This window comes from Peromyscus leucopus, chromosome 4 (genome assembly GCF_004664715.2).
Source record: "Peromyscus leucopus breed LL Stock chromosome 4, UCI_PerLeu_2.1, whole genome shotgun sequence".
NCBI classification, from domain to species: Eukaryota; Metazoa; Chordata; class Mammalia; order Rodentia; family Cricetidae; genus Peromyscus; species Peromyscus leucopus.
The window spans coordinates 101774863-101794891 of record NC_051066.1 but is presented as its reverse complement, the minus strand read 5'-3'; the positions used below and the strand labels follow the sequence as shown (position 1 = coordinate 101794891).

General features: G+C 41.8%; 1 protein-coding gene across 2 annotated transcripts in view; it reads left to right on the top strand.

The window, feature by feature from the left end:
* The window catches only part of Secisbp2l (SECIS binding protein 2 like), a 49215-nt gene that overhangs the window by 10381 nt on the left and 18805 nt on the right, over positions 1–20029 (top strand). The window contains exons 3-11 of one of the 2 annotated variants that reach the window (XM_028858279.2): positions 670–994; positions 2486–2621; positions 7674–7900; positions 8145–8169; positions 8501–8616; positions 14319–14453; positions 18120–18200; positions 18829–18996; positions 19127–19268. In XM_028858279.2, the coding sequence (XP_028714112.1) occupies positions 670–994; positions 2486–2621; positions 7674–7900; positions 8145–8169; positions 8501–8616; positions 14319–14453; positions 18120–18200; positions 18829–18996; positions 19127–19268 (1355 nt within the window). The remainder of the gene's footprint in view (positions 1–669; positions 995–2485; positions 2622–7673; positions 7901–8144; positions 8170–8500; positions 8617–14318; positions 14454–18119; positions 18201–18828; positions 18997–19126; positions 19269–20029) is intronic. The other variant, XM_037205192.1, reaches the window with a different exon arrangement.

Genomic DNA, 20029 nt, shown 5'->3' with positions numbered 1-20029 from the left:
CTTCAGATTATCTTTTAAGTATTTTTAGGATTTTGGTAGTGAACCTTGTCTTCCATTTTGCTTTGCCATTGCAAAGGCAAGGAAGAGGACCCCTTGTTCCTCAACAGCAACCATTGATGAGAGGGCTGCTGGGACAAGACAGCATCTTATGGGCTTTGTGGGAACTGAGTAGAGGATAAAGGTATCAGTGTAGTCTTCTTCCTGACTTCCTTGGACATGGGGCTTAGGTTGCCAAGGAGAGAAGCCTTGCCGAGACCTGAATTGGCTTAGTGATTAGGGGAAGAGGGGGTGTGGGGAGTCACTCTGTGAGGGTGCTTGGCTTTTGCAGAACGCTGGGCAGTTGTGAGTATTGGACATGGACTGTGGGTGGCCGTGTTGTAGATGCGGACGCTAGGTGTTTCACTTTTAGGCAAGCAGATCTTGAGAGGTTTGAGAGCAGACTCAATGGGATGTGTGGAATTCGGCAAGCTCTCAGGCTAGATCCTTTTATACTACCATGTCTGTTGTTATAAGCGCAGGGCATCTTAGCAAAGACACATGATGGCGTTAGTTTTGCCTTCTCCCCTACAATTATTGTGAAGGCGCTCTTCTGTCTTTATTGATTGTTCTGCTTTAATATTACTCTTGGACTCATTGATAGATTTTTCTCTGTTTTGTTTGGTTTCACAGACAATTTCCTTTATATAACAATGATATACGATGGCAACAGCCCAGCCCGAACCCTACTGGACCCTACCTTGCCTACCCCATTATATCTGCTCAGCCACCTGTGTCCACAGAGTACACCTATTACCAGCTGATGCCAGCACCCTGCGCCCAAGTTATGGGCTTCTATCACCCTTTTCCTACACCTTACTCCAGTACCTTCCAGGCTGCGAATACTGTCAATGCCATAACCACAGAATGCTCAGAGCGTCCAAATCAGCTGGGACAGGCCTTCCCGTTGTCCAGTCATCGGAGCCGGAACGGTAACAGAGGGCCGGTAGTACCAAAAGTGAGTGGCCACTTTTTTGGGGTGTAGTTTTTAAATATGGTATGTCTGTTGTTAGCATTAGTGTAGGTAATTTACTGCTGGGATTCATTGACATTTAACGCTTCACTTGTTACGAAGTAGAAAATGTTAGAGGCATGTTTTAAAAAATCATTTTTCCTGTGATAATTATTTTCCCCTCACTCTTGATTGACAATGTAAAGTCATCTTCATGATCATTCATTGAGTTTTATGTAAACACAATGCACAATTATTTCTAAATTATTTTAATTTTGTGCTAAAATCACTTCACAGTGATGATGCCAACATTTAAATGGATCATGTGGTTGAATGTTAATGTGCCTCAAGCTGTTTCAGTCTTCTGCAATCAGCAGGAGAATGGGAGAGAACAGTGTTAGTGGTTCCTCATAGCCCTTCAACCTCAGGGTCTGTGTTCTGAGTCGTTAGGAGGAAAAACAATTTGTCACTTAGGAGAGGAAGAAACAAGTAAGTGACAAAGCCACTTCTGTTCACGGCCAGCATTTGACTTGTTTTATATATATATATATATATATGTATATATATTAAAGATGCAGTGCAGTCCTCCTGGAAGTCATGGGAGAGTTCTATTTACCCCAGGCTGCTTTTCCGTTAAGAAAAGCCTGTTTGTAGCCAACACTGTTGAGCTGATGGAAGATATTTCTCTGCGTTTCTGCTGTGGAGAATTCTCACTCTCCCAAATTCCATTAGCTAGCTTCCTCAGTAGAAAGTCTTTACTGCCTTAAAATTAAAAATAAATAAGCAGCAGAAATGAATTTGAAAATATTTTTGCCTTGGTTCATGGAAACATTGTGGATCAAGGGAACTTTTTTTTGGGACCGAGGATGAAAGGAAATAGGTATTAAAAAGTAAGATTGTAGTGTATATTTTGCAGGTGTTCAAAGAATGGGGTTTCTCAGAATACCTTTCCAGCAGTTCCGACTCAGGAAGTGGAAGTTAAATTCAGAGTTCTGGTGTATAAATTGCTGTTGAGGAATAATTGCTCCAATTTTTAAAAATTTTAAGAAAAATCAGCTTTTTAATATTTTCTGTTTGGACTCCACGGTAGAAATATTTTGCTCATCTTTGTTATGAGCCCAAATTTAGTGACTGGGTAACTTTTCATGCTTTTACTACCTTTTAAAATAAAAATGTTTAACCCTTCATATGGCACTATTAAAATCTTGCTAATTGTTAATAATTGATTTAAAAAATAAAAATGCAGGTAAAAACTAAAATCAACTCAGATTTTACTAATTATAGTGTTAATAATTATCCAAAAAATGTGTGTAAATGTGCTTATGGTACATTATTTAGCCTGCGATGCTTCTTAGAGAATAATTGCACAGATCAGCTAAGAGCCCCTGATTTGTGGTGCACCTTTTGGTCTTTCTGTGATGAATGTGATGTGTAATTGATGTTTAGTACATTTACTGGGTTCCTTTTTTTATGTGTGTGTGTGTCTTTTAAACTTAGCCACAGCTTTTACAACAACATATAAAAAACAAAAGACCACAGGTGAAGAATGTGGCCACTCAGAAAGAAACAAGCTCAGCAGGTCCTGATAGCCGATCAAAGATTGTGCTTCTGGTGGATGCTTCCCAGCAGACTGGTAAGGCAGAGCTCTGTTTGTCTGTTTTCTTGTTTATTCTTGCGCGTGTGGGTAGGTGTGTGTGTACTGTCTCAAAGTTGATGCCTAGTGTCCTCAGTTGCTTTCCTCCCTACATATTGGGGGTGGGGGATGAGGCAGGGTGTAAGGGTGGAGACTCGATGAACCTAGACCTGGCTGTCTTGGCCAGTCTATCTAGCTAGCCTGTGCTGTGGATTCTCTTTGCCTTGTGAGCTCAAGACAAGCTCAGCTCCATACTTGAGAGCCTGTCTGAAAGAATATCGTAAGGACTGGAGAGATGGCTCAGAGCTTAAGAATGCTTCCTGCTCTTTGCAGAGGACGGGAGATTGGCTCCCAACAGCCATGCCAGGTGTCTCACAACAGCCTGTAACTCCAGCTCCAGGGAATCTGATGCCTCTGGGCTCCATGAGCACCTGCACTTACAGGCACATTACCCTCTCCCTATTAAACATAAAAATGAATTTTTAAAAATTTGTAAATGTCATAATGAAGCTCATTATTACATATAAGTGATATATGCTCATAAAAACTTTTAAAAAGACTCACAGGAGAATCCTCCAGACAAGGTCTGGATTGGTGTGACTAGGTGGCTCGTTGATTTCTGTTGTCTAGCCTTTCCTGTTAGTGGTATGATGTTTTACATGTGCTTAGATCCTTCGGGAGCAGAAAGAGGATCTGGAAGTTAGTTGAAAGCCATCTTGTTGATCTTCCAGTGCCGTGTAGCTTGTAAGGCCTAAGGCAGTGTGTTTAATAGGCTGCCATGCTTAGAGTAGTTATGAGGAAAGTCATGTGGTCCAAATCTGTTCTTCCTCACAGTGACTCATTTCTACATCCTTTTATAAACCTTAGCAAGATTCTTAAAAGTACTGTCCGAGCCAGGCGTGGTAGCACACACTGTTTTGTTTTTTTGAGACAGGGTTTATCTGTGAAGTCCTGGCTGTCCTGGAATTTACTCTGTAGACCAGGCTAACCTCAAACTCAGAGATCTGTTTGTCTGTGCCTCCCAAGAGCTGGTTTTAAAGGAAAGTGCCATCACATCTGTGTTTTGTTTTGTTTTTTTAAACTGGTGGTAGTGGTGGATCTTTTAATCCTAGCACAAGGTGGCAGAGGCAGGCAGATCTCAGAGTTTGAGCCCAGCCTGGTCTACAGAGTGAGTTCTAGGATAGCCAGGGCTATATAGAGAGACTTTGTTTCAAAAACAAACAAACAAACAAACAACAAAAAGACTATCTGTACTTTGCTCTTTAAGTCATCAAAAGGATAGCCTCCTGAAACATAAAAATTGGGAGCATGATTTGAACAGATTGTGTATACTTTCAGCATTTTCATTCCTTAGTTTGTTTTTAACTTCTGAGGATTACCTGGCAGCACTAAAGATAAAAATTTCTTAGTTTTGTAGAAGTAGGTCTTTCTACTTGTAGCAGGCTTTTACTTTTGAACAGGCTTGTATTATTATGTAATAAGAATATAAGGGGGCTAGAGTCAGGAAAGGGAGCTGCAAGATTGCTCAGCAGAGCCAGGCAGTGGTGGCACACGCCTTTAATCCCAGCACTCGGGAGGCAGAGGCAGGCGGATCTCTGTGAGTTCGAGGCCAGCCTGGTTTCCAAAGCGAGTTCCAGGAAAGGCGCAAAGCTACACAGAGAAACCCTGTCTCAAAAAACAAAAACAAAACCAAAACAAACAAACAAACAAAAAAAGATTGCTCAGCATGTGAAGGTTATTTGTTGTCACACTGGACAACCTGAGTTTGATCCCTGGAACCTGCACAGTGGATAAAGAGATCCAACTCGCACAAGTTGTCAGCCCTCTGTTCAACTGTGGCACTCAGGCCCACACACATGCACACACATAAAACAGATCAAATGCAAAAAAACAAAAACAGTGTCTGGATACAAGAGAAAAGCAAAGATCAGCTGCGTTCCCACGTGACACAAACAAGCAGTTTAAGGTTTACAGCAGCAACAGGAATTCAGGAGTTTCTGGACTCAGGGTTAGGGATCCATGAGGGGACCCCTCAGTTGTGTAAGACCTTAGAAAACCTGATTATCAAGCACTAGCGTCCCCCAAAGTTAGTCTGCAGTTCAGTACAGTTATAATTAAAATCCCAATAAGAATTTTGCGGGAATTCAACAAAGTAATTCTAAAATAAAGGAGCAGTGGTCTGGAAGGTGTCCTTTGTGCACTAAAGCTTAGAGTCAGCTTACTGCTTTTTAAGTTAATTAACTTTGTTCATTGACAACTTCATTCATGTATACAGAGAATTCTGTTGCCTTCACTCCCATGGTCATCTACTCCCACTCACCCCCGTGTGCCCTATCTTCACCCTACCAATCCCTTCCCACATTGCTGTCCTTCTCCAGGTTTATGGTATCAGTGTCATATGTAAGAATGGGAGAAGTCCATGGGGATGACATGGAGAGCGTCGCAGCATCCTAATTTATACCCCATTCAGTTGACCAAGACTTAGATGAGAAAGAAAGCCAGTGAGCAAAGAGAATGCAGACGCTCCTTCATGGCTGCCTGGCTGCAGGAAGAGGACCATTCCCAAAATTAAGAATTTCAGTTTAATTTAAAAGAATAAACTATAAGCTTGGAAAAGTTTATCTATTTATTTATTTATTTTTAAAGATTAGTAAGAATAAAAATAGTAGTGTACTGTCTTTGGGGCTTGGGGTTTAGGGAACTGGAGCAATTTTGGCTTTAGGGATCGTTCTTTTTGATGCAGTTAATCCATAGTAGGTGTGCTAACATGGAGTGTCCCCTTTGAAAGAGATTGAAACTGTTATCGTAGTGCAAGAAAAATACCAAAACCTTCCTAGTGTCCAGAGACAGGTGACAGTTCATGAATACACAGGGTGCCCCTCCATAGAATTTATAAAGCCATCTTGCAGTAAAGTATGAGGACTTGTCATAACACATGACATAGTATTAAACAACACAGATCCAGATTATATCAGTTGTGAGGGAGGGTCTGGAGGGAGGGCTCAGCAGTTAAGGGCGATTGATGCTTTCCCAAAGGACCTGAGTTCAGGTTCTAAGTAGCTATGTTAGGGACTCACACATGCCTATAACTCCAGCTCACACAGACACACACACACAAATCAACAAATAATCAAATCAGTCTTAATAGAACTGTAGAAAAAGGAAAACTTGTGAATTGTTGAGGTAATTGTAATAAGCTTTAAATAAAAATGTCTTAATATTTGAGAAATTAAAATAAAAACTCAGTGGAAAATTTCAGAGAAGTCAAACTGAAAGTAAAATTAATCAGAATTTCACAGAAGGAGAACATTAGTAGCTAAAACCATCAGAAAAGATTCTTGACCTCATTATTAAGTACAGAGTACAAATTAAAACTGTAATAAGCCACTTTTTCTATGTAGCAGATTGGCACAAGTTACAGTTGGAGAGGCAATGTCAATCATTGTGTGTGTGAATCATTGGGCATTTCAAGACAGGGTTTCTCTGTGTAGTTTTGGTGCCTGTTCTGGATCTCGCTCTGTAGATCAGGATGGCCTCGAACTCACAGAAATCCACCTGGCTCTGCCTACCGAGTGCTGGGATTAAAGGCATGCGCCGCCACCACCCAGCAATTGGGCATACTTATATATCACTGTTGGAATGTAGGTTGTTTTAATCATTCAAAAATGATTTAGCATGATCCAGTTTGAATCTGTGTGTCCTGTGCAACCCATTCATGTTTGCCTTACAGAAACTTCATGTACATACATTTGCTGTCATGTGTCTCAGACTGTTAGCTATCATTGAATTCCTTCTTTGACAGTTTCATACATATATGACATACATTTTGATTGTTTTGTGTCTCTGCCCCCAACCAACAATGGGTTGTTTGTTTTGAGATACTCTAACTGTGTAGCCCTGGCTGTCCTGGAACTCAGCTCTGCAGACCTGACTGACCTTGAACTCACAGAGATCCTCCTGCCTTTGCCTCCTGAATTCAAAACAACCAAAGCATACTGTGAGTGGTAGAAAGGATAAATGTGTTGGTATATTCATTCATGCAAAAGCAGTTTGTATACAGTGGCATTAATTAACCAGAGGACCATACAGCAGAATCTTAAAACTAATGTTGAAGTAGCAGAGAATAAGATAATAGCTGATTATTTTAGTGATACAATCAAAAGCTGTAAAAGTAAAGATTTCTTTTTTAATTTATTTAACTTTATTTTATGTGCATTGGTATAAAGGTGTCATATCTCCTGGAACTGGAGTTACAGACAGTTGTGAGCTGCCATGTGGGTGCTGGAAATTCACCCTGGGTCCTCTGAAAGAGCAACCAATGCTCTTAACTGTTGAGCCATCTCTCAGCCCCCAAACTGGTTTGGATGTTGTTGTTGTTATTAGTTTTTTTGTTTGTTTGAGATTCTCTGTGTAAATAGTCCTGGCTGTCCTGGAACTCACTCTGTAGTCCAGGCTGACCTCAGACTCATAGAAATCTGCCTGCTTCTGCCTCCCAAGTGCTGGCATTAAAAGTGTGCACCACCACTGCCCAGCCAGTTTCGTTTTTTTTTTTTTTTTTGGTTTTTTGAGACAGGGTTTCTCTGTGTAGCTTTGTGCCTTTCCTGGAACTCACTTGGTAGACCAGGCTGGCCTCGAACTCACAGAGATCCACCTGGCTCTGCCTCCCGAGTGCTGGGATTAAAGGCGTGTGCCACCAACGCCCGGCTCAGTTTCGTTTTTAGAAATAGGAAAATCTGTGGAAAATCTCTACAGAAAGTTGAGTGAAGACTAAACAGGGAAGGTAGTCTAGTGGGCACAGATGGTGATTATGAAAGATTGGCGATGCTCTTTCTTAAATGGCCGATGATTTTAGTGTTTTATGACACAAATATTTTGTTTTCATAATGATGCCATGTTATAAGTTATTAGGAACATTTTACATGATCTTTTCAAGGAGTCACATATTTCTCCCTTTACAGACTCTGTTATTAATTTTCTTAGAACCTTAATAATTTAACAAGATTGTATAAACTTGGTCATCACAGAGAATTGTCCACTTGCCTTGCCTTGTAGACTTCCCATCAGACATTGCTAATAAGTCTCTCTCAGAGAGCACAGCCACAATGCTCTGGAAAGCCAAAGGCAGGAGGAGAAGAGCCTCCCACCCTGCTGCAGAGTCCTCCAGTGAGCAGGGGGCCAGTGAAGCTGATATCGACAGCGACAGCGGCTATTGTAGCCCCAAGCATAACAACCAGCCTGCGGCAGGCGCTCTGCGGAATCCTGATCCTGGGACCATGAATGTGCGTACCCCTCACTTGTCTGTCTGTCTGTCTGTTGTTAGTCTTGCTATCAATATAGTGTGTCCTTTGCTGAAACTGAAGTATTCATTTTTTCTTTTTAGCAATCCTTAATGGTATTTACTATTCATGAAAATATGAAGCACTGTTAATATATTTAACACTAGGTTAAGTTGAAACATTTGCGAAGTATGACCTGTTGACTCTTAACTAGAAACTAACCATCCTTTCTGTTTTGTGTTTTTAGCATGCAGAATCATCAGGCTGTACAGGTACTTATTTTTTGCAGTGTTTTTTCTGTATTTTCTTCTTTGTCCATTTTAAGTTTTCCTTTAAGTATGGCACTTACCAGGGCTATAAACAAAAACTGTAAGTCTTCAGTGATTCAAGTTAATTGAAAAGTATATATAGTTTTACCAAACAAGTTGAGAAAATGTGATCTGGAGCATTCTGCAGGATGACATTTGTGTTACTAAGAAGGCACATGCCACTCTAAACTTACAGAGAAAATTCCATGTCTGTAGTGACTCAGTTGTTTAGATTTTTTTTTGGCCTCCATCATCAGCTAATCTAATCTTTAATATCTTTACACGTTTGTTGCAGGTGGTGTAAACTGGCCCAAAGTAACTTGCCAGGCAATCCAGAAAAGACCGTGGATGGAAAAACACCAGGCATTTTCTAGAGGGGGAAGGCAGACTGAACAGAGAAATAATTCACAGGTACTTTGAATGAGGTTGGAAATTTGATTAGGTGTGAGATGAATAGTGTTAAATTTATCATAATAATGGTGTAGCAAACACATTATCCTTAAAGGTACATAAAGTTATATAAGTGTGAACTGCTGTGGGCTGTTGATAAGGCATGAGGACCTGAGTTCGGATCCCCAGCCCCCACTTTAAATACTGTCATGCTGCAGTGCACATCTGTAACTGCAGAGCTTAAGAGGCAGGGAGCCTAGCTGAATTGGTGAGACTCGGGTTCAGTGAAAGACTGTCTGGAAACAGTGAGGTAAAGAGAGACAGAAGAAGGCACACACGTATGATTATGCAATAATCAGTATGCCTTGGTGTGCCCCAGGCCAGTGAGAGATCCTGTCTTTAAAAAAGGTGGTTGTCTTCTGAAGAAGGGCACCTGAGGCTGTCAACTAGGAACAACAGAAATACAACATGCATGTGCATCACACATGTGCAAAGAGAGCTCTCATATCTAAAACTTTTTTTTTTTTTTTTTTTTTTTTTGGTTTTTTGAGACAGGGTTTCTCTGTAGCTTTGGAGCCTGTCCTGGACTAGCTCTGTAGACCAGGCTGGTCTCGAACTCACAGAGATTCCACCTGCCTCTGCCTCCCGAGTGCTGGGATTACAGGCATGCGCCACCACCACCCGGCCTAAAACTTCTTAAATGCCTTAGCAGAGCATAAACAGTGAAATGGCGGTGTGCTGAGTGAGGATGGTGAGAATGTGGTGTCAGTGGTTCATCTGTGTCTGGTTGGGGATGCTGGGATTCTAGAAAAGGACGCCCTCCACCGACTGTCTCACCTGCTGTGTCTGTTTCCTTCCTCTCAAAGATTGGAGCCTTCCTCTCTTAAGAATGGTTGTTTGAACTTAAGGACTGTAGGGGTCTGTAGGTTCTAAACATACGTTTATTTATCTTGTGGGTGTGAGATTAGGACAGCTTGCAAGAATAAGGACCATTCTCAGGTCATCAGGCCTGCTAGCAAACATGTTGCCTGCTGAACCATCTTTCCAGCCGTGGGTATTTTGATGTGGCTTATTAACCCTTCCATGCTAGCGGCACTGTCACATTGATGGTTACCTGGTGCCACAGTGTGGCTAGACTGGGCGCTCTCCTGACAGTCATCAGAGTGGGCTGTGCACACCTGTGTACTTCCCGTGATTGGCTGTCAAATCAGGGAATTGTTTATTGGTCATGATTTCTATTTTTCATTTTAGATAGACTTCCTGGATCTTTATGTCTAGTTAAGAAATTAAAGCTGTCATATAAATATGAATGGACCAAAAGTAAGAACAAGATACTGGATTGTATATACCAGCTGCTGCCTGCTCGTGGCCTCCCGGAGAAGAACACTTGAGATAACTCCTTGACGTAGGCTCTACTTGCTGTCAGGAAAGCAGAAGGAACGCTCCTTCCCTGTGATTCTGCAGAATCAGGCCATTTTGTGGCCCAGGCTTGTGAGGCAATCTGGCTTTAGCTTTATTTGATGATTAGGTTAGACAAAGCCAGCAAGATGTTTACTGAGTTTTTCTGTTGAAATTGAAACCTCCTGCTTTCCAAAGTTCCTGGTCTGGGTCCTGGCCTGGTTTGTTTTCTTGTTGGTTTGTTTTGTATCTGTGTCCATTAAGGGAAATAACCCTGAGATGAAAAACACTGTAAATGCTTTCTCTTTACCTGATAACTGGTGGGAAAAAAGGAAGCTAAGCAGTTAAGTGTATTTTATTTGTTTGTTTTGAGAAGGTCTTTCCCTAGATCTGAGGCTAGCCTGGAACTTGCTGTTAGTTCAGATTGCTCTGAACTTGTGACCTTCCTCCCTTCATCTCCCAAATGGCGGCATATGCCACTCCAGCTAGCAGCTTTGTTCATTTGGTATCTTTCTTCAGTCCTAAAGCATCCAGCCAGATTTTGACAGTGTGTTGACTGTCTACTACTGATGTTTCCTTGTCCTGGTATTTTTCTTAAGTATATACTTGCTTTTTCCCAAATACTAACTCCTTTCTTAAGTCAAAACATTATGCCCTTTTGCAACTTCTAATTGTTTCCTATATATACTTTAAAAGGCTTTTAGAAGGTGAAGTCCCACAGAAAACATTGACCTGTATTTTATACTAGTTTTTTTTCCTGTATGTGAGTGTGTGTAGGTCGTCAGATAACTTTAGAGTTAGTGTTCTTCTTCCACCTTCTCACAGGTTCCGGGGGTCCAGCACAGGTCGGCCAGGTTTCACAGCAAGTACCATTAGCTACTGAATGATCTCAGTAGTCCTTGTGCTACTTTTTTATAGTGCAGCGTTTCGAGATATTTTTATCAGAGACTTAACTTTGATGCATGGTGATCTAGATTTTTAAAGCAGCAAACCACTTTTTTTTTCTCTTTCTTTTTTTGAGACAGGGTTTCTCTATGTAATAGTCCTGGCTGTCCTGGATCTCACTCTGTAGACCAGGCTGGCTTGGAACTCACAGAGATCCTCCTGCCTCACCTCCGATGCAGCAGATACTTCCTTCACTGAGTGTAGGACTGGAGAGATGACTGAGTGGTAGGAGTGCTTGCTGTGCAGGCCTGAGAATCCAAGGTGAAGTCCCCAGTGCCTGTGTCACATCAGACATAGACGTGTGTGCCTGTGACCCTGATACTGCCCGGGGGCAGAGACAAGAGGATGCTGCAGCTTGCTGGCCCCCGGCCTAGCTGTGGGTTCCCTGAGAGGCCCTGTCTCAAGGGAGTAAGGCTGAGCGTGACAAAGCAGGCTACCTGCGCTGCACACAGATACACAGGGGTCTGCATAGACAAACGTGTGTGGATGGCCCACACAGAGACTAAACACTGAAAATAGGAAAAAGAAGAAAGGAAAATCAAGGGATAAGGGAGGAATGTAAAGGGCTTCAGGAGTTTTGATTTCTATTACGTTTTTGCTAGCTTTTTGTCACTGTCCCATGACACTGGGGCAAGCCAAATTTATAAAGATAAATGCTTTATTTAATTTATAGTTTTGGAGAGCAGAAGTCTAAACAGCATGATACAAGCCCTGATGAAGTCCTCCTGGCATGTAATGGGAATGTTTTTGTGAAGAGAGGGGATGAAACCACGTCTAGAAAGCCAGAGAGAGATGTAGGGATCAGATTTAGCTTAGCTCTTAAAAACTAAGCTAGACTGACTGACCAGCATGCCCCAGCCATCCTCCTGGCTCTGCCTTTCCAGCAGTGGGGTTAGAAGGGCATGCCACCACACCGGGCCTTTTAAAGTGGATTCTGGCAATCAAACTCAGGTCCTGATGCACCACAGGTAAGTATGTTACCGCTGAGCTCTTTCCACAGCCCTAGGTACACCTCTTAGAAGTTCCACACCTCCCAATACCACCAGGGCCTCCAGGAACCAAGTTCTAAAACAGGAGTACTTGAGGCAGACAATATCCAAAACAATTAACATGTTAATTAGATTTTCAAAAGGTTTTAATGCAGTTGGGCATTTCCATGTTTTGAGTTATTTGTGTTTCTTTTTCTGTGAACTTGTCTGGTCATGTCTCTGCTTGCTTTTGACTCCGGATCTATTTCTTTTTATCTTGATTTATTTTGAGACCAGGTCTTAATATGTAGTCTAGGCAAGCCTTGAACTTGAAGTCTCCTACCTCAGCCTCCCAAGACTTGGAGTTACAAGTGTGCCATCATACCCAGTTTGCATCTTGATCTCTTTCCTTTCCTCTTTCCTCCTCTTGTCTCTTTTTATCCCTCTGCTTTTGTTTTATTCATTATTCCTGCTTCTCTCTTTTGAGGCAGAGTCCCATTCTGTAGCCTTGTCTAGCCTGGAACTACCTATGTAAACCAGATTATCTTTGAACTTGAACATCCTCCTGCCTCTGCTTCCTGAATGCTAGGAATGTGCTCCCACCATGCCTGATTCATATGCTCACTTTTCAGCCACAAAACTGACTTAGAAGAACTGACAGACAACGTTCAGTTAGCAGGAGGTTATTGATTTGTTCAGAAGTTATAGGAATATTTGCTTCCCATGGACTTTGTAGAAACTGTTAGTTTGGAAGTTTTAAGTTGCTGGCGCTTTTTTCTTTGTTTGTTTATTTTTGATGATAGGGTCTCTTTGTGTAACCTTGGCTGGCCTGAAACTCATTATGTAGACCAGTCTGGCCTCAAATTTACAGAAATCTGTCTGCCTCTGCCTCTTGAGTGCTGGGCTCAAAGGTCCATGCTTGGCAGTCCTGGTACTTTTTGTCTCCCTGTAAGTATCAAGTTGCATTTGTCTTTTAAAGAAAATTGTTGTGTATTTTTGACACCATCAATACATATATACGAACTGGTTCACAGCAGCAAGCATGGGAATGGCCAGGGGTACGGCTGTGTGTTGCTCTCAGTCTCCTGACTGCCTCATGTTGTTTCTTGTTTGTTAGGATTTGAGGTGGATGTCGACAGAGAGGAACTTGTCATGTCTTTTTCATTTCTTCTGAAGGGGTGTTTAGCATCAGCTGACACAGGTTCTTAAGAGAAGTATCTGAGGCTCTTAGAATGCTTACCATGCTTTTTCTTTTCCTTCTGACAGTGGACTGCTTTGCAGACTTACTAGTAAGATGTCTCAATCTGTACTCTGAAGGAGCACCATAGACTTAATGCTTCTGAGCAGAAAGGTGTAGTAAGCCAAGGTCAAGGTACAGGAAGGTCGGCTCTCTGGTGAAGGATTCTTCAACCTAATGGCCTTCTCACTGTTGTCCTTAGGGAAGAATGGCTGAGAGTTCTCTGGGTCCCTTTTACAGGCTTCATAAATCCCAGCCATGATGCTCTGTTTTCGTGAGTTAGTCACTTACCAGAGTCTCTGTCTTCCAGGGCTCAGGACTCACCCCATGAATTTGGGGACATATAAGTAGCTCTTGTAACAGGATAATAATACTTTGTGATCAGATAAAGTTCCATTTCCTTTCATCTTTTTTTTTCTTCTCTGTTTTATTTATTTTTTTTGGTGGGAGAGGGTGATTATTTAATTTATGAATGAGGATCTTGTGTTGTATCTTAGCTACCTGCCACTCTTCATATTACAGCCCTGGGTGGCCCCAACTGCATAGTCCTGCCTCTCTCTCTCTCTCTCTCTCTCTCTCTCTCTCTCTCTCTCTCTCTCTCTCTCTCTCATGATGGGGTTATAGGCCTCTGCCATCTTGCTTCTTCAGCCCATTCCTTGAAGGCAAGGCTGTAATAAGGTATCACTAAGAAAAATTATCTCTAGGGATGTTTTTTACCCTAGGCTGGCCAAGGATAACCTTGAGTTTTTGGTCCTCTTACCTCTCCTTGTTCTTGTGATCTTCTCAGGGTTGGCTCTTTCCACTCATCAGGTTCCCTGGAGATATTTTCAGGTGATTAGATTTACTAGCAGTTCATACTTCTCGGACAGCTAATGAGTGCTGTACTGTATTATGGACATAACCTGTCACTGGGACCATCACCTACTGGAGGACCTTAGGCTTGTTGTCGGGCTTTGTGAATAAAGCTGATAAAAGTCTTGAGCCTCTGGGGGGAGAAGTGTTAACAGTACACACCTTACTGTTGGTCTTACTGGAAGCTTTAGCTGTTAAGATAAACTTTGTGCTGTATAGAAGTTCCTTGAGTCCCACACTCCATGTGCTTCTTTACGAGTTTGCTGTACTTCAGGGACAAAGTCACTTGAAAATGATGTTTCCTTTCCTCTGGGGTTCCTTAGGCTGGATTCCGATGCCGAGGACATAGCACTTCCTCAGAAAGAAGACAGAATTTACAAAAGAGACAAGACAATAAGCACTTAAACTCTGCTCAGTCTCACAGAAGTGACCTAAATTCTGAGTCTTTATATTTTGAGGTAATTTTTTTCAAATTCTGTTTGTAAACTATTCTAAAAATGTCTTAATTAAGACATTAATTTGGTATGTTATTATGTGATAAATATTGTATTTTTGTATCTTCACATGTTACTCTGTTAGACTATAAATGACTTGACATACTGGTTCATTTTTAGTTGTCTTGGTTGTGTTTATTATGTAAGCTAACACCCCCTTTATTAATGTCTGTTTTGAAGTTTTGTCATGTGTTCATTTTGACGTGGTGTGTGGATGAGAAGCTGATTCTGTTGTCGTTGGATATGTTTGTAAGGTTTTTCAGATTTGAGTAATTCAATCGAAATAATTCCTGCTCCCTTTCAGTAGAGTCTTAGAGAAAAAAAAAATGGCTGTTTTATTGGCTCTCCTAGAACATACATCCTAATTCACTGTTTCTAGTGTTTGCTCAGCTAGCTAGCTTTTACTCCAGGCCGGGGCTGTATCAGAGTTGCTGTGAGTAGATACCAGAGAAACTCTTTGTGCTGGGAGGATACAAACATGAACATACTCATACGATTGGCTGTGATTGGACTAGGAGATAGAACAAGCCACTTGGATGGATCTTAAAGAATAAGTTTGTTGTTTGTTATTGTTTCAAGCATTCCTGTTAATTCATCTGTGCAACTTACTTTGGTTAGAGCATAGATTTTTATAAAATAGAATAATAGATGTAAATTAAACTGGAATTCTTGAAGTCAGAGGACAAGGATTAGTATATTAACTAAGCTGAATAATGTCCCAAAGGAGTTGAGGGTGTCTGACCTACTCTCCCCGGAGTAGTTTTGCAGCCCCTGACTGGACAGGTAACTCACTGGCTTTATAAATGAAGAAGGTTCTAAGAAATGTGCCATTTGTTTTTATATTAACATCAGTTAAAATTTGGAAACCATGAACCAGGTAGGCTTAAACCTGTAATCCTAACTCTCCAGAGCTGAAATAGGAGGATTACTTTAAGCTGGAGATTAGCATGGGCTGTAGTGTGAGACTATGTCTCAAGAAAACAAAACAAAAATTAGGAAATTTAAATTCTTGTTTGATAATATTAGAATGAATGGTTTTCTGTTAATACTGAAATTGGACTGCTACTTTGGTAACAGTTCTTAGGAAGATAGCTGCATCTCCTCCCACCCACTCACCCCCTTTTTTTTAAGTGATAAGTCTCTATAGCCCTGGCTGTTCTGGAACTCTATGTGTAGATCAGGCTGGCCTTGAACTCACAGAGATCTACCTGCCTTTTTCTCCTGGGTGCTGGGATGAAAGTGTGTGCCACTATGCCTACTTAGCTCAGTTTAAATGTGTTGGGGATTTTCTGAGGCTAGAACCCAGGGCTTTGTGCTTGAGGAGGAGCGGCATTCTGCCACTGGCCCGCCCCATCAGCCCCTGTTGGTTTTTATTTATACAGATGATCTAAACTTAAAATGGAGCTGGGTGTATTAGTGTTTGCCTGAGACTGAGTTGGGGTTTTGCCTGAATCCCTGGGTCTTGTCCCTCAGACACCATCCACCTTGATTTATTTATTTATTTATTTATTTATTTATTTATTTATTTATTTTTTGACAAAAGGTCCCTCATTGGCCTGGAGCTCAGTGATCAAGCGAGGCAGGCTGGCCAGTGAGCCTCATGGAGCTGTCTTTCTTCACATCTCAGCACTGGGAGTTCAGTGCCCGCCACTGTGCAGCTATTTTTACTTAGGTTCTGAGGATTGAATCAGCTCCTCATGCTTCCTGAGTTACCACTTTCCCAAGCAAGCCACCCCCCAGCTCTAAGAGCTTTTAGTCTCTCTGTTCTTAGGAATGAGGGCTTTGTGCAGAGTTTTCATAAATCCTGGATTGACCAGTCTTTCTTTCTTTACTTGTGGATTTTATACATGCTGAACATTTTTATAACTATAAAATGTTACTTCTATTCCTTCCCTTAACAAAAGTTAATTCTAATCTCAGAAGAAGAATAGTTTAACTATAAATATGACAAGTTTATTATAGGCTCACTTGTATGATTGTTTCCATACAATCAGAAGGATATTGATTAAGAAATTAATTTGAGGCTGGAGAGATGGCTCAGCCTTTAACAGCACAGGCTGCTTTTTCAGAGGTCCTGAGTTCAATTCCCAGCAACCACATGGTGGCTCACAATCATCTCTAGGGGGAATCTGATGCCCTCTTCTGGCATAAATGAATACAGGCAATTAGAGCACTCATCCATAAAATAAATAAATAAAAGATCTTAGAAAAACCTATAACCAAGGGGTTGAGGATTTAGCTCAGTGGTAGAGCACTTGCCTAGCAAGCGCAAGGCCCTGGGTTCTGTCCTCAGCTCTGGGGGAAAAATTAATTTGAATAAAAATATTAAAAAATATTTTAAACACTCTTCAAATTATATGAAATAGGGAATGGAATAAATTTTAAAAATGAATATTAAACTATTTAAATCTTCTCCAAATTATCTGAATGTGATAAATCCAGTTTGAATTCTTTTTAATTACCTACCTGTGTTAGGATAGAATTAGTATAAAAAAATGAAAAAGTGGTTACAGAAATCTAAAGGATGGATGGATGTGGATATGACTTCATGCTTGAATGAAAAATAGGTTTAGCATGGGAGGAATAAAATTTCCTTTTAAGGCTGATTAAAATAGTTCAACAGTAGAACACAAATATACATTATTTTCCTACCTTTCAGAACTGTCAAACAGTGTAGAAAGTTTCTATTCTGGGAGGTTGCTCATTGGTAGAGTAGTTACCTAGCCTAAGTAAGACTCTGGGTTTGATGCCCAGCAAACACACATGTTCATATGCATGAGCACATACATGAACACCCCCCCACACACACACACACATGTGCATGCACCCGTGTGGTGATTTTTGTTGTACCCTAGTAAAATTTGCCTGAAGATCAGAGGACAGAACAAGCCACTAGATTAAACTTAGAGGCCAGGCAGTGGTGGTGCACACCTTTAATCCTAGCACTCAGGAGGCAGAGATCCATCTAGATCTCTGTGAGTTCAAAGCCACACTGGACTACATGAGCTTGATTCAGTCTAGGAGAGAAACAGAGGCAGGCAGTGGTGGCACACACCTTTAATCCCAGCACTTGGGGAATCTCAGCACTAAGATGGAAGTGATGTGGCTGGGCAGAGAAAGGTACATAAGGTGTGAGGAGACAGGAACGAAAGCCTTTTGCCTCAGGGCTTAGGCATTCAGTCTGAGGATTCGTGGAGACAGGATCTCACCTTCCATTCAGCCTGAGGATTTGATAGTGGTGAGAAGTTTCTCTAATGGCATGTTTCTTTGTCTCTCTGATCTTTCAGCATTTACCCCAATATCTGGCTCTGGGTTTTTATTAAAAGACCATTTAGGATTTAAGTTACATACTCCCTCACCCACATACTGAGCACACACACCCCCATGCAGGTGTGTGCACATGCACATCCATACACACACAACACACACAGGTGTACATGCACCTCCCTACCCACACACTCTGAGCATACCCACACATGCAGGCATACACATCTATACACACACACACACACACACACACACACACACACACCCCACACACAGACATGCAGGCGTGGACACACACACTCATATACCCTTTTGTAGGATTAGTCCTGAACATTTTCACTGACATCAGGGAAACTATTTCAGGATGAAGATGGGTTTCAAGAACTAAGTGAGAATGGAAATTCTAAAGATGAGACTATTCAACAGAAACTTCCTTCAAAAGTAGTAAGTAACTCCTTTCAAAATTATAAGAAAAATAGAACACCCTTTGAACTCGGCTATGTGGAAAGAAGTGTTGAGGTTGGTATAAAGGACATAGGGGCAGCATGGTGTGTGCGGATAATATGTTTACTGCTTACTTTCATACTTGGAAATTGTTACTACAGTTGTACTTCATTTCAGGTGTGTATACGGGTGGGTGGGTGCACAGTGTGCTTGAGGAAGACAGAGGACAACTTGCAGGAGTTGGTTCTCTCTGTCCATGTAAGTCACAGGAATCCCAGGTTTTTAGTTTGGGCAGCAGACTCCTGTACCTGCTGAGCCTTAATGTTTCCTTTCCTAAACAAAATCTAGGAAACCTGCAATTCTGTCACTAGAGGAGAAAACATTAAGTACTGTCATACAATGTGCAGTCTAGATAGAAATTTCCCAGACAAGCACCACCTGTTACATCCAGGTTTTGTCCTTTCATCTCCCGTTCTAAAATGGTCCTTCCTCTCACCCTGTTCTTAATGGCCCCCAGTCCTCTGAGTTTCCCTCTCTGTCCTGCAGAACCTGCCTCAGTCTGCATTGTCTCTCCTTAGGGTTTGACATCTGTGACATGACTAACAGCTGTGTTTCTCCTGTGTCATAGTTGGATGACTTACCTGAAAACTCACCCATCAATATAGTTCAGACTCCAATTCCCATTACCACTTCAGTTCCTAAACGAGCCAAGAGTCAAAAGAAGAAAGCATTAGCTGCAGCCCTTGCCACAGCACAAGAATACTCGGAAATAAGTATGGAGCAAAAAAAACTGCAGGTATGTAGTCATTTTCTGCAGGTACGGTTGTCTGCCGGCTTGGCGGGATGGACAGGAATGCCAAGTGTCACTATGATTTGTCGTTCTCTCCTAGTCAGAAACAGTGAATCCTTTCTTATCCACCTTTTAGGAAGCTTTATCAAAAGCAGCTGGAAAGAAGAATAAGACCCCTGTGCAGCTAGATTTGGGGGACATGCTAGCTGCTCTGGAGAAGCAACAGCAAGCGATGAAAGCTCGCCAGATCACCAACACCAGACCGCTCGCGTATCCAGGTGACTCCTCGGTGTGGGCAGTCCGCTGCAGCCTTGGGGTAGAGCTGTGTAGTCTTTCTCTTTCTCCCTGCTTTGCCCTGCTCTGCTTTGCATGTGTAGTTCAGGCTAGAAGTCAGTGCATTTAAAATGAGGGAAAAACCCATGGAGTGACCAGGTTTCAGGGATAGGGAGAAGAAGAGCCACACATATAAATAGAATGAATGAATAGTGTTCTGGGAAGAATTTTTGACGATTGGGAAATTGTATTTGACAACTACAAGGTGGTTCTGTTGAGTCTTTTTTTTTTTTTTCCCTCGGTAGTGGCAAGGGGGATAGGGAACAGGGGCATTGAGACAGAATTTCTCTGTATAGTCCTGGCTGTCCTGGAACTCAATCTGTAGACCAAGCTGGCCTTGAACTCAGACATCTGCCTTCCTCTGCCTCCTGAGTGCTGGGGTTAAAGGTGTGCACTACCATCTGGCTTCTGTTGGGTCTTGACAGTAACACTTTCAATAGAGTGAGTATGGCCGAGACCAGATGGCAGTGGTTTGGAAAGGAATGATGTCAGAATGATGCTGAGACATTTAACTGGGAGAGAGTGGGCAGTAAGAGCACTTAGGCTGAAGGCAAGCCAGTTAAGAGAGGCTTTGTGTGTTTGCCTCCCAGCCCCTCTTTTCTTGTAGATAGAAGGGGGCGACTCAGAGAAAAGAGATGGGGTGGAGGAAGTGCGTGTGAAAAGGAACAGCACAAGGTCCCAGAGGAACTAAAATGACGACATTAAG